General features: G+C 33.2%; 3 protein-coding genes across 3 annotated transcripts in view; 1 reads left to right on the top strand and 2 right to left on the bottom strand.

The window, feature by feature from the left end:
* Positions 1–900: 900 nt before the first annotated feature.
* On the bottom strand, positions 901–8,561 carry LOC108738917 (condensin complex subunit 1). Its single transcript, XM_018472532.1, has 13 exons — positions 8,290–8,561; positions 8,097–8,231; positions 7,863–8,041; positions 7,670–7,812; positions 7,290–7,581; positions 6,172–6,504; positions 5,899–6,070; positions 5,627–5,789; positions 5,262–5,566; positions 5,100–5,199; positions 4,671–5,008; positions 1,295–1,455; positions 901–1,239 (listed from the first exon to the last, which is right to left on the bottom strand). The coding sequence occupies exons 1-13, from the start codon at positions 8,405–8,407 to the stop codon at positions 913–915; spliced, it is 2,766 nt and encodes a 921-aa protein (XP_018328034.1). The 5' UTR covers positions 8,408–8,561; the 3' UTR covers positions 901–912.
* On the bottom strand, positions 2,334–2,827 carry LOC108738939. The gene is made up of 2 exons (XM_025974984.1): positions 2,689–2,827; positions 2,334–2,632 (listed from the first exon to the last, which is right to left on the bottom strand). The coding sequence occupies exons 1-2, from the start codon at positions 2,730–2,732 to the stop codon at positions 2,386–2,388; spliced, it is 291 nt and encodes a 96-aa protein (XP_025830769.1). The 5' UTR covers positions 2,733–2,827; the 3' UTR covers positions 2,334–2,385.
* A 190-nt stretch (positions 8,562–8,751) lies between the features above and the next one.
* Positions 8,752–11,250, top strand: part of LOC108738931 (zinc finger protein 93-like) — a 12,854-nt gene continuing 10,355 nt past the window's right edge. The window contains exon 1 of the mRNA XM_025974971.1: positions 8,752–9,051. Coding sequence (XP_025830756.1) covers positions 8,914–9,051 — 138 coding nt within the window. The 5' untranslated portion in view covers positions 8,752–8,913. The remainder of the gene's footprint in view (positions 9,052–11,250) is intronic.

The raw sequence follows: 11,250 nt of genomic DNA, 5'->3' as shown, positions 1-11,250 counted from the left end.
GATGTTGAATTGAACTTTCAACATGTCCTATAACATTTTCTAAGGCTGTAGCAGGAGAAGGCAAGGCAAACTTTAATCCTTTATTGAGTAAACTAATTTCGGCATTATCAAAAACTTGAGATGACAGATTCTCTACAATGTGTTCGACTTTCTTAGGAAGTGGTTTGGAGAATATACCTAACTTACGTAACTTCTTTTTATGAATGTTCACCTTTTTATGAAATTTACAATCTATAGATAAAAACATCTTCCTTTGAAAATCGCTCCATTTTTTGAATTCTTTTTCACTTAAATTATAAGTTAAAGATTTAAATAAATTATACGCCTCTATTTCAAGTAGACTACGTTTTGAGTACAAGAAATCCAATTCTAAATCTAGCCACTTACGCTTAGCAAAAGTGGTTATTTTTTCAATAACTTTACAGTTCTTTGAAACTTTAATATTCATAAACTCTGGGAAAAGAGAGTTACGTTTACAGGTTTTTAAGAATTGGATATCTGCACCAATTAATCTAATCTTACAACTAAGTTTGTGATACCTGTTTAAATCCGATGACCGGGAAGCCATGACGAAATATGAAGATTGGAAAAACTTTGGCGGTTGTTGTAGAACAAACAGAATAGCTCAAAACCCCAACGCCAAAACAAGACACTGTAGTTGTCCGAAGCACTTTTCGGTAACAAAGTTACCTTCTTCAGGGACTGAAGTTTACTGTGTCTTGTTTTGGCGTTGGGGTTTTGAGTTATTCTGTTTGTTTTAAAAGAATTATTTGTAAATAGGTATGCAACACATCGTACACTTCAGCATAAGAAATTGCCAATACTAACTTTCATTTACGTAATACTAATTTTCCCTGTATTTTTTTTATATATAATATTTAATAAGCCCTAATGTAATACAGGAGACAATAATTAAATTACCTTGGACTCTACAGTATCCACTGAAGAAATCCTGCTCTTTCGTCTTGAAGACGAGGCATTAGCCAATATGGTCCTGTTGTGTCTTTTATTTCTCTGCTTGTCATTCTTCTCATCTCTAATGAACTGACGTCGCTTCAATTCTTTGTAAATAGCTTCGTCGAGAAAGTGGAGTTCCTTAATAGCCACCTCACCAAACAAATGACCGCACTGTATGATAATGTATCTCGGAAGTTCGTTGCCGCCCTTAAACTTCTCTACGACCATGCGTACCATTTTATAAATGAATTCTTCCCACAACTGTTCTGGTTTTGAGCACAGCTAAGAATACAATTATACAGAACAAGGTTCATAAAATCCAATTTAAAATATTTACCCTGTAAATTAATTCTGCAGCAGCTGAAATGACTGTTGGATAGAAAGGGTCCGCGTTGAAAAACGTTTTTTCGAGAATGGACATTAGATCCTTCCAAATAGGGTCCTCAGTCTTTATACGAAACGGTGGATTTTTATCAGTAATATTTTGTTTTTCCATGCCTTTAAAATAAGCAATATCACTATCACTATATAGCATAAAACAAAGTCGCTTCCCGCTGTCTGTCCCTATGTATGCTTAAAACTACGCAACGGATTTTAATGCGTTTTTTTTAATAGATATAGTGATTCAAGAGGAAGGTTTATATGTATAATACATGCATAATATAGTAAAGAAACACTGGTAATTTTAGAGGTTTCTAATGTGATGTTGCAAATAAACACATTTTTTTGCGCTTACATTGCAAACGCTGGCTAAACCCTACGAGATAGATCAAAATAATATACTACAGTATTGTACATCTTAAAAAGGTTTACAAAAAAGTCCGCGATGGTAAATGTCTATCTCTTAGGGATAACCCACAACAACCTTTTTTTATCCTTTACTTTTTATAAGAAATATTGGCTTATTTACGAAGGGATTTTAAGCAATACAGCATTAATCCTTATCCAATTAAGTACTTTAAAATACATTGTGCATTTAATATAGATCAATATGGCTCTTTACAGCATGTAATTTAAATGAATATTTTCGAAGATATTACAGATTTAAAATGCAGGGACATGCGGCTGTTTNACCTTTCTCGAAATCTAAATGTAAGTTATGTAAATTAGATTTAAGGTCTTTTATAAGATATGTATTTCAGTAGAATAAGGAACCTTGCCAATTTCACTAATAATATTGTACCAATAAATATTTATATTTAACATCATGTGTTATTTTTTAAACATCTAAACGACTATTAGAAAGACCAGTAGGTATATTAAATATAACAACATTACAATGAGGTACAGGAGAAGCATGCACTTATGAAAATGCATATTACTTGTCCTATTTTATATAAGGTACATTAAGGATATTCAACAGTAAAAACATGGAATAATTGCAATATTTTACTGTATAACACAATCTAAAGAATGGAAGTCAACAATTTAATGAGAATAAACATGTCTACCTTTCAAAATTCTTCGCATTAAAATTTTCTTGCCATTTTCATTGCTCATTCTTTTATTCCACCCATGTCTCTTAATTCTTTTTGATTCACTTGGTCTTGGAAAATGACACCGGATAATAGTACGAAAACTGGTATCAAAAATCCCACCCGGACTAACAACACTTCCCAAAGAATTTCCAAGATAATGGAAAGACTTTGGTATCAAGCAAGTAACATTGCTTTTACTAAAAAAGTAAATGTGTAGAGGTTCAATATGCAAATTACAACATATAGTACTTACTATATGGTAGTTAAAAATGAAGGAACTACTTTAAAAAGAGCCATTTCTTATAAAGAAGAGGAAATGCAGCACAAAAACTACAACAATAAACACAACAATAGATTAAGTTAGGTTAGAATAAGGCAAAATTATTTAAGGTTAGGATGCTAAAGAACCATAGATATATTGTAAGTGGCACACTTTAACTACAAAATATAAACAAAAAATAGTGTTATTTTTTATAAACTCTTTACTGAACAACTAAAATGAACCGTTATTTAAAATATAAATAAAATAGAATATCTTACAATAAGTTCGTTTTTTCAATTTTTTTCTAAAATAGTTCATATATCTTCATGTAGGCCAAATGAACCAAAATATTATTATAAGAGTAGTCTAACCTACAAAATATTTAAATTACAAAGTCTATGCTCACAAATGATTATAAAGAAAAATGAGCATGAAGAGGGCAAAAAGTCCTTATAAAAATAGTGACTTAGAGTCGAATAAAAAAAGGATCAAATCATCCAATCACAGTTTTCCATTGGAAAGGTACAAATATGAACTTAACAAATTTCTCCAAGATTATGGAGGAATATCAAAAACCGACGACTTTTGGAAATTTTTTGAAAAATATCAAGCCATTCAGTTATCAAAGAAAAGTTCAACAACATATTTTGACAAGACCCTGTTAATAAATCAATCGTTCGTTTCTAAAACCAGCAGGTTGTACGACAAAATACCTACATTAGATCGTCATGGTGAAAGAATGAATATTCCTTACAATACATTTAAAGACTTCCTACAAACGGTTCTTATATATCAAGACTTTCAACAGAAAACTAAAATGGCGAAATTAAAGAAACTTCGCCAATCGCAACGAGATCTGCCCATTGCCCAATTTAAGGATGAAATAATTTCGAGGCTGAAAGAGTCACGTATTTTACTCATTGCAGGTGATACAGGATGTGGAAAATCCACACAAGTACCCCAATACGTTTTGGAAGCGGGTTATAACAAGACAGTCTGCACTCAACCTAGACGTATAGCCTGCGTATCACTTGCCAAAAGAGTAGCTTATGAAACCCTCACAGATTTTAAAAGCACCGTGGGTTATCAGATAAGATTCGAAAAGAGCAAAAGAGCAGATACAGCCATTATCTTTATGACAGAGGGTCTTTTATTAAGGCAAGCGGCAGAAGAAGAAACAATAAATCAGTACGACGTTATTATATTGGACGAAATACATGAGAGACATCTGTATGGGGATTTTCTGATTGGAATAATGAAGTGCCTGGTACATAAAAAAGACAACTTCAAGTTGGTGCTAATGTCCGCAACGATTAATATCGATTTATTTTCAAATTATTTTAAAAATGAAAACATACAAATAGTTCAAGTACCCGGGCGATTATTTCCTATCGAAATTCAATATAAACCGATAAAGAAGGACCCTTACGAGCGNTTCCAAATTGAACCTATTGAAAAGCCGCTATGCCATTTTTCAACCTTTTCTCCGCTAAATATATTTTACTCAATTTCGTACGTAAGGAAGAATGATGATATTTAATTTACTCTTGAACCTTTCTAAATTAAAATTCTTTTGGCAGAGATAACTGACATTCTATTCCAAAAACGTAGGGAAAAAGTATTATAAAAAAGTGGGACTTACGAATAACATAGCTTTTTTTAGCAAACTTTGAAACTAAAATTCATTGTGAATTATCCTTATCCAATTAAGTACTTTTAAATACATTGTGCATTTAATATAGATCAATATGGCTCTTTACAGCATGTAATTTAAATGAATATTTTCGAAGATATTACAGATTTAAAATGCAGGGACATGCGGCTGTTTGTATTATCTAATCACAAAAAAGCTGTAAATGTTGTATATAAAGACATTCAGTAGTATATTAAGTATCAGTATTGCACCCTTGCGAGGCTGGGGCGGGTCGCTAGTATTACATAAAAAAATTAATGATTACGTTACAATTACTCACCAGCTATTGCCATTAGTCTACAAGCAGACGCCAAAAGTAAGAGATCCTTTTCGCCCCTCTCTGTAAAAGCGACCGTCGCGATCATTTTCAGATTCTTGCTTATAATAGTTTTTCGTCCCTTAGCAGCCATGGCAAGTAAGTCGATAGCAGCCCTGCTATCATCCTCCGACACGTCTCTCTGCTTCGTAAAACACTGCCAAAGGGCGTCAATCACACTGTTATCGAGAATGCCTTTCGAAGTCCATTCGGTCACAATTATACTAAAGTCATTTAAACTGTCGTAGGGTGTCGTCTTCAGAAGGTGAATGAGACGGTCTACTATAGTTGTAGTGTGTTCCCTTAAATTTACACACACGATGTTTCATAATCAAAAAAAGAAAGTAACAACAGGGAAGAAAAATGAAAAACGCAAAAAAAAAGAAAACTCACTTCATACTCTTGGTGTCGGTGGTCAAATATATCGTCTTGAAAGCATTTACCACGTATTCCTTCCGTTCTTGTTCATTTCTCTGCATTATTCTTAACATGGCTGTAAAAAAAAAGTAAATTATAACAAAAAAATAAATTGATTATTATATTTAGTGTACCCACCCAGTATTCCATCTAAAGCATTTTCTATTTTAAATTGAAAAGCTATGACAAAGAAATCAACAGCTTCCTGCATGTCGCCAATAGATGTCGACTCCAAAAGCTCTTTCATAGGTCGAATGGCTTTGTTGATCTGTTGCAAAAAACCGACGCAATTTGTCAAAAATTGTACGTGACTTTCTAGTTTTTCGAGGACTTTGAAATTAGTTTCTAAATCGACGAAGGTACCTCTAGAACCCTGCCCATAGAAAACCGTTTTCATTAACACGAGAAATAGGTTCCCTTCTTCTCTTTTGTCGAGATTTTTACTGAAAAATGGAACTGTAATATTGCATTATATACCAACAGAAAAATTGTTAGATTTTTACCTTGATTCTTTCCATTGATCAAGGTGTTTTACTGCAAGCCGACACATTTTGAAAGCTTCATCAAACTTTTCTTCTGTAATACATTGACGAATTAATGCTGGAATTCCGTCTTCAAGAGCTAAATTTTTTTCTTCGTCTTTTTCGTCGTTTTCCTCCTCTTTTTCTACATTTGTGAATAAAAATATTTTTAGAAAACTCCTCGGCCAGTTTCTCCGCATCAAATATAAAGAGTTCATAAATATAATTTTATACTGCAACTATATTTTACTCACGTTCTTCCTGAAGTTTTTCAGCAATAACTTCCTTGAGCTTTTCTACTTTTGCTGTCCATTCGTTATCGAGTTCTTGTAATTTATTCGTAGTGTTTTGACACATATTGCCCTTGCATCGGTCTAATTCATCCCGTTTTTGTTGTAATTCTTTCTCCATTTTACTTAGTTGCAACTAAAAACTTATTTATTACGTGGATAAATACAAACAATTTTTTATATCATCGCCAAATTTAAATTTCCTTTACCAACATAAAAACAAACAAACCGACTTGCCTCTGCTCCATAAATATTATGCGTTAAAAAAGTCGAAACGCAGTTGGCAGCACTCTTCCTGACGTTGGCCCCCTTGTCATACAGTCGTCCCACGATCTTCTCCAAGACGCTGTTCTGTACACTAAGAGGGATGGCGTTCTCCTTCTGCAACTTGGCCCAGTGCTGCACAACTTTCGTTCTCACGAAGCTCGAAGTGTCGAAGATGTGGTCCTCTAAAATCTCCAAGAGTTCATCCCGGGAGTCTTTCTCTTCTTCATTCAAGTTATCCTTACTCAACACCGTCAGCACCACCTCGGCGATCACACTAAGAACTGAATTCCTCAACGTATAAGACTACAATAAATTGCAACAATAAAATATTTATAACGTAAATGCCAGGTACGCGAAAAAATCATGCAAAATTACATTGTTATAAAAAATTATCAAAATAGACAGAGAAGAAATCATTAAGGGGTTTTGAGTTATTCNGACTCGCACTACTATTCATGATTGAACAAAACTTTTGGCAGGTACTGTATGAAAAAGTATGTTTAATGAACAAGAGTCGAGAGTATAATGAGCTTTTCTCTCTCTACCTACGATTTTGCCAACGCGCATCCAAGACATTGGAAGGGGAACATCGCTAGAGAAAGTAAGTGAAGTATACTATGTACTATAAATTATCGCTGGTGTTGGTTTTTTCTTTTTTCTCTAGTAGAATTATCTTACACTGCTGGATACCTGCTGTCATTATCCGATACCTAGCGGATCCGGCACTTTTTTTAGGATACGACCAGGTACGTGGTCGGTCTCTAGTATAAATAAAATATGAAGATTGGAAAAACTTTGGCGGTTGTTGTAGAACAAACAGAATAGCTCAAAACCCCAACGCCAAAACACGACACTGTAGTTGTCCACTACAGTGTCGTGTTTTGGCGTTGGGGTTTTGAGCTATTCTGTTTGTTCTACAACATTTACAATATGTATTTCAAAAACTGAACTATAGAGTCAAGTGAAAAGTGGAAATAATGTGTCATTTATGGATAGGTTTAATACATACACTTGAATGTTAGACAAAGAAACAGGAGTAAAGAAGGGCATAGGCAAACCTAGCTGTACTGAATAACAATAGACAATACCTGTGAGTCTTGGAATTTCTCATCAGTCTGCCATTCGGTAATTTCCCTAATAAAATTCCTGACTAATCCTTTACAGTTGTAATCATTTACTAAAAGTTGTATGCCTTCAGGAATGCAGAACATCAAGTGTTCGTGCATTTTTATCAACTGGGTAATGCGTACATTGAAAGTCATTCCATGATTGTACCTTTTTAGCAAAATTCCTATAGCATTAAATAATTCAGTGCGTAATTCTCGGTCACTTTTCAAAGTAGGGAATTCCAAAAAACGATAAAACACTTCACTAACCATACTACAACAGAAATTAAACCTGTATAATGAGATACTATTTATGTTAAATAAGAATTAGAAAGAACACTATTCAATTGCTTAAGACATACTTAATAAAAACCTCCTCAACAACTGGAGGATCCCATAAAAAACTTATTTCTCTATCCAAAATGTTATTGAGAGCTAAAACTACTCCTTTCTTGTTAACACCTTCATCTGCTGAAGAATCTGATCCTTTCTTCTTGCCCTTTGTCTAAACAAACATGTATTAATAATAATGAACTTAAAAAAAACATGTGTTACCTTGGATTGCAACATGTTTTGTCTTTTAATGTCTATCGTATGTTCAATTGTAATTACCAAATTAGTATAAGCATATAAAAGCATTTTAAGAATGTTTTGATACTTGGCTTTTATTTCATCATTCAAACTTTCTTTGTCTTCCAATATAAAGCCAATGTTTTTATTTAAGTCGGTTACAGCTAGAATAAATACAGAAGTACAAATACTTCAGAAAAAATACTCTTTCAAGCAAACCTTTGTGTAGATCTAAATAACCCATCATCATATTATCCATTGTGTGAGACTCTGGTCGAAGAAATATTGAAAAGTAAACATCAAAATTATCCAATATAAAATCAGGTCCCTCATCTCGTAAGCACTGTTTAGCAACTACAAATTACCAGCATTTAGAATAATGACTTTCTCAGCCTTTAACATTATTTTGTACCTTTTAATTTGGAATAAATTTCTTTTGGTCCAATAACGTCCCTCACAAAATATTGGTCGGATTCGTGAGACAACAAATCGTTTTTCGTTTGAGGTATGACAAAGTTAATATGAGCCATTTTCTCAAAAACATCAAATCAATTTGTTTCTTGAAGAGTTTCTGCCTACACTTCTATTAACACAAAATATATAAATAAAATTCACAAACACGAAAATCTAAGCATTTTTCTAACCAAGTCTTTAACGGAATTTCATTTGAATTTGTTGACATTTCAATGAGCCAATTAGGAGGCATCTAATATAGTGTCTCAATTACAGCACTTTCGTAAATTTTTAATAAGAAACAAGCAGTTATTTTACTTATTATTAATTATTTATATTATAAATGAAAATGCGATGTACAATATTGTTAGTGAAAAAGTAAATATATATTTACCTTAAAAGACTTTAACTATTTTCTAGGTATTATTGAGCCACCATTTGTTTTTTTTTTAGACAAACCATTTGTAAATACAATGGATGATGGTGTTGTGGCTAACTTAATTCAGTCGCTAACCTTTATCCGCTGTTTAGTGTAATTAATTGTGTGAAATATAGATTTTCGATTGAATTTAATGTATAATTAATGCAAGTTTCTATCATGGAATTTAATAATATCTGCAGTATTTGTTTACATAACGACTACACATTAATTCAATCCAAAGAAGTGGACACTAATAATGTTTCATGGTCTGAAAAATTAAAAGCAGTCATCCCTGAAATAGTAAGTTAATATATTTAATTTGAAGTTTGTAGTACAATTAACTATCTAATTGGACGATAATTACTTGTAAAATTGCAATAAATTTCTTGTGTAAGCTATAAAATTTTTATTGTTTTGATGAGTAGGTAGGTCAAAAAAAAAAGAACAGGTCGTCTTGACCAGATATTAAACTAATTANCCTTTCTGAGACATTTTAGTAGACGTTCTACTTGAACTATTTGCTTCGTTGTCATTTTTCTCATCGTTATCAAATGCAGAGTTAATTATTTCTTCAAGTTCGGTAGCCATTGCCTGTTATAAGTTTAAAAATCAACGCCTTTAATTATGTGAATTAAGCATTACATAAAATATAATTGTTTCTGAATTTTTAAACATATGCGTTAAACAGAGGGCCTCAGACAGAGTCATTATCTTTAAAATTGTACTCACCTTGATTTCATTTTTAGCACTCTTATTACATATGTTAATTATTTGCTTAAAGAAGGAGTAAACTTCATTGTCCTCCAAGAGCCTTTTGTATGTCTGAAAACTGTCAATGAGCTTGCGCAATCCGCGGTCCGTGTACTGTATGAGCGACAGACAATAAGCGACGTTTCGATAGATGTACGCCTCCTCCGTCAGACTCAATTTCAAACAGAATCGTTCAACTAAATTCTCCATGTGCTTATTCTTTTCTATGAGACTGAACAGGAATCTTTTTTTGTGGAAAAAGAACATAAAATTATTAATTAAATGCCCTGTATATTACAATTAATATACTATACTTCATTTGTTCACTTACTGCATAATGTGTCGTGTCTGTTCTTCCTCCAGCTCTTTGTCTTCGATCAAATGGGAGAATATATCTGGTAGGACATTATACAAATTGTTGGCCCGATGGGAAAGTAACGTAAAGAAATTTTTGCTCATGTCTTTCAGTAATTGGCTCTCGTCCACTAAGCACCTGGCCATTTTCGCTATGTGACCCTGTATACGAATCATATCCCGAAGTATTAAATTCGATAGGAGATAGAAAGTGTTATAGCGAACATCGAAATCGTTATCTTTCAGTCTGAAATAACATTAAGAATAATTAATTAACAAAATTGCGCACAACAGTGAAGAGCTATTTCAAACTAAGAAGAAAAAAAATAGGTAATTTAGGGACATATATTAAATACAGGGTGTCCATAAAAATACATCAAAGGAAACTGTAGATCTTGTAAAAAAATAACTTTTCTCTCACCTTTCATACATTCTAGGAGTCCAAGGTTCGACGATGTTCGGAAATCTTTCCAAAAGGTCACACAAGTGTATCATTATGTTAATTTTGACATGAGAATATTTAGTCTTTTCCAACATAGTGAACACGAGCTGCAAATTTTTTTCACAAAAGCAACTAGACACCAACATATACCTAAAAAGGAAGAAGGAATTTTTGAATGTCACTTTTCTTACGATTAGTTGCCATTACATACCGAAGTAACGCAACGCTAAAAGATCCCTGCAGCATGGGGCAGTCGTATATGTCAGGTCTTTCGCAAATCACTACGAGCAGAGGGGCAAATGTTTCGAGAAGTCCATGACCAGTTACTATGTCATTTTCTAAAACGTTCAGGATGAATTCTGCCTCTGCGTCGCCTGCTTGCACCCCTTCCAGCACACTTTCATCCATCTGCAATTGAATTTTAAGTTGCACTATTTCGTGAACGGTTTTTTATTTATTACATTTCATCTGGTGAGAGCCGGGTTTACAAAAACAGTTTATTAATTTAGTTTAGTATAACAAGATCTTCCCCCCTATCAGTCACTGTGAGCTCGAAACTGTTAGCACCATTGCTTCGAGTGGTCGAAATTCACTTTTGTGATCAATTTGTTTAATCACTGTCTTTGTGTTAAAAATTGTTTGAAAAATTAAATTTAAAAGAATTATGAAGATTGGAAAAACTTTGGCGGTTGTTGTAGAACAAACAGAATAGCTCAAAACCCCAACGCCAAAACAAGACACTGTAGTTGTCCGAAGCACTTTTCGGTAACAAAGTTACCTTCTTCAGGGACTGAAGTAAACTAAACCTAAATGAGAACTAATCCTAATTTATACTGATAGTTGTTAAGGTTCAGTGAACATGACCCGAAGCCAACAAGGTAGATGTTCAATGGACCTTAACATCATCATCATAAACGTAATTAAACTAAACTAAATAGCGGAGATCCAGGGAT

Source organism: Agrilus planipennis, unplaced genomic scaffold, assembly GCF_000699045.2.
Source record: "Agrilus planipennis isolate EAB-ADULT unplaced genomic scaffold, Apla_2.0 scaffold118, whole genome shotgun sequence".
NCBI classification, from domain to species: Eukaryota; Metazoa; Arthropoda; class Insecta; order Coleoptera; family Buprestidae; genus Agrilus; species Agrilus planipennis.
This window is presented reverse-complemented; position numbering and strand designations above follow the sequence as displayed.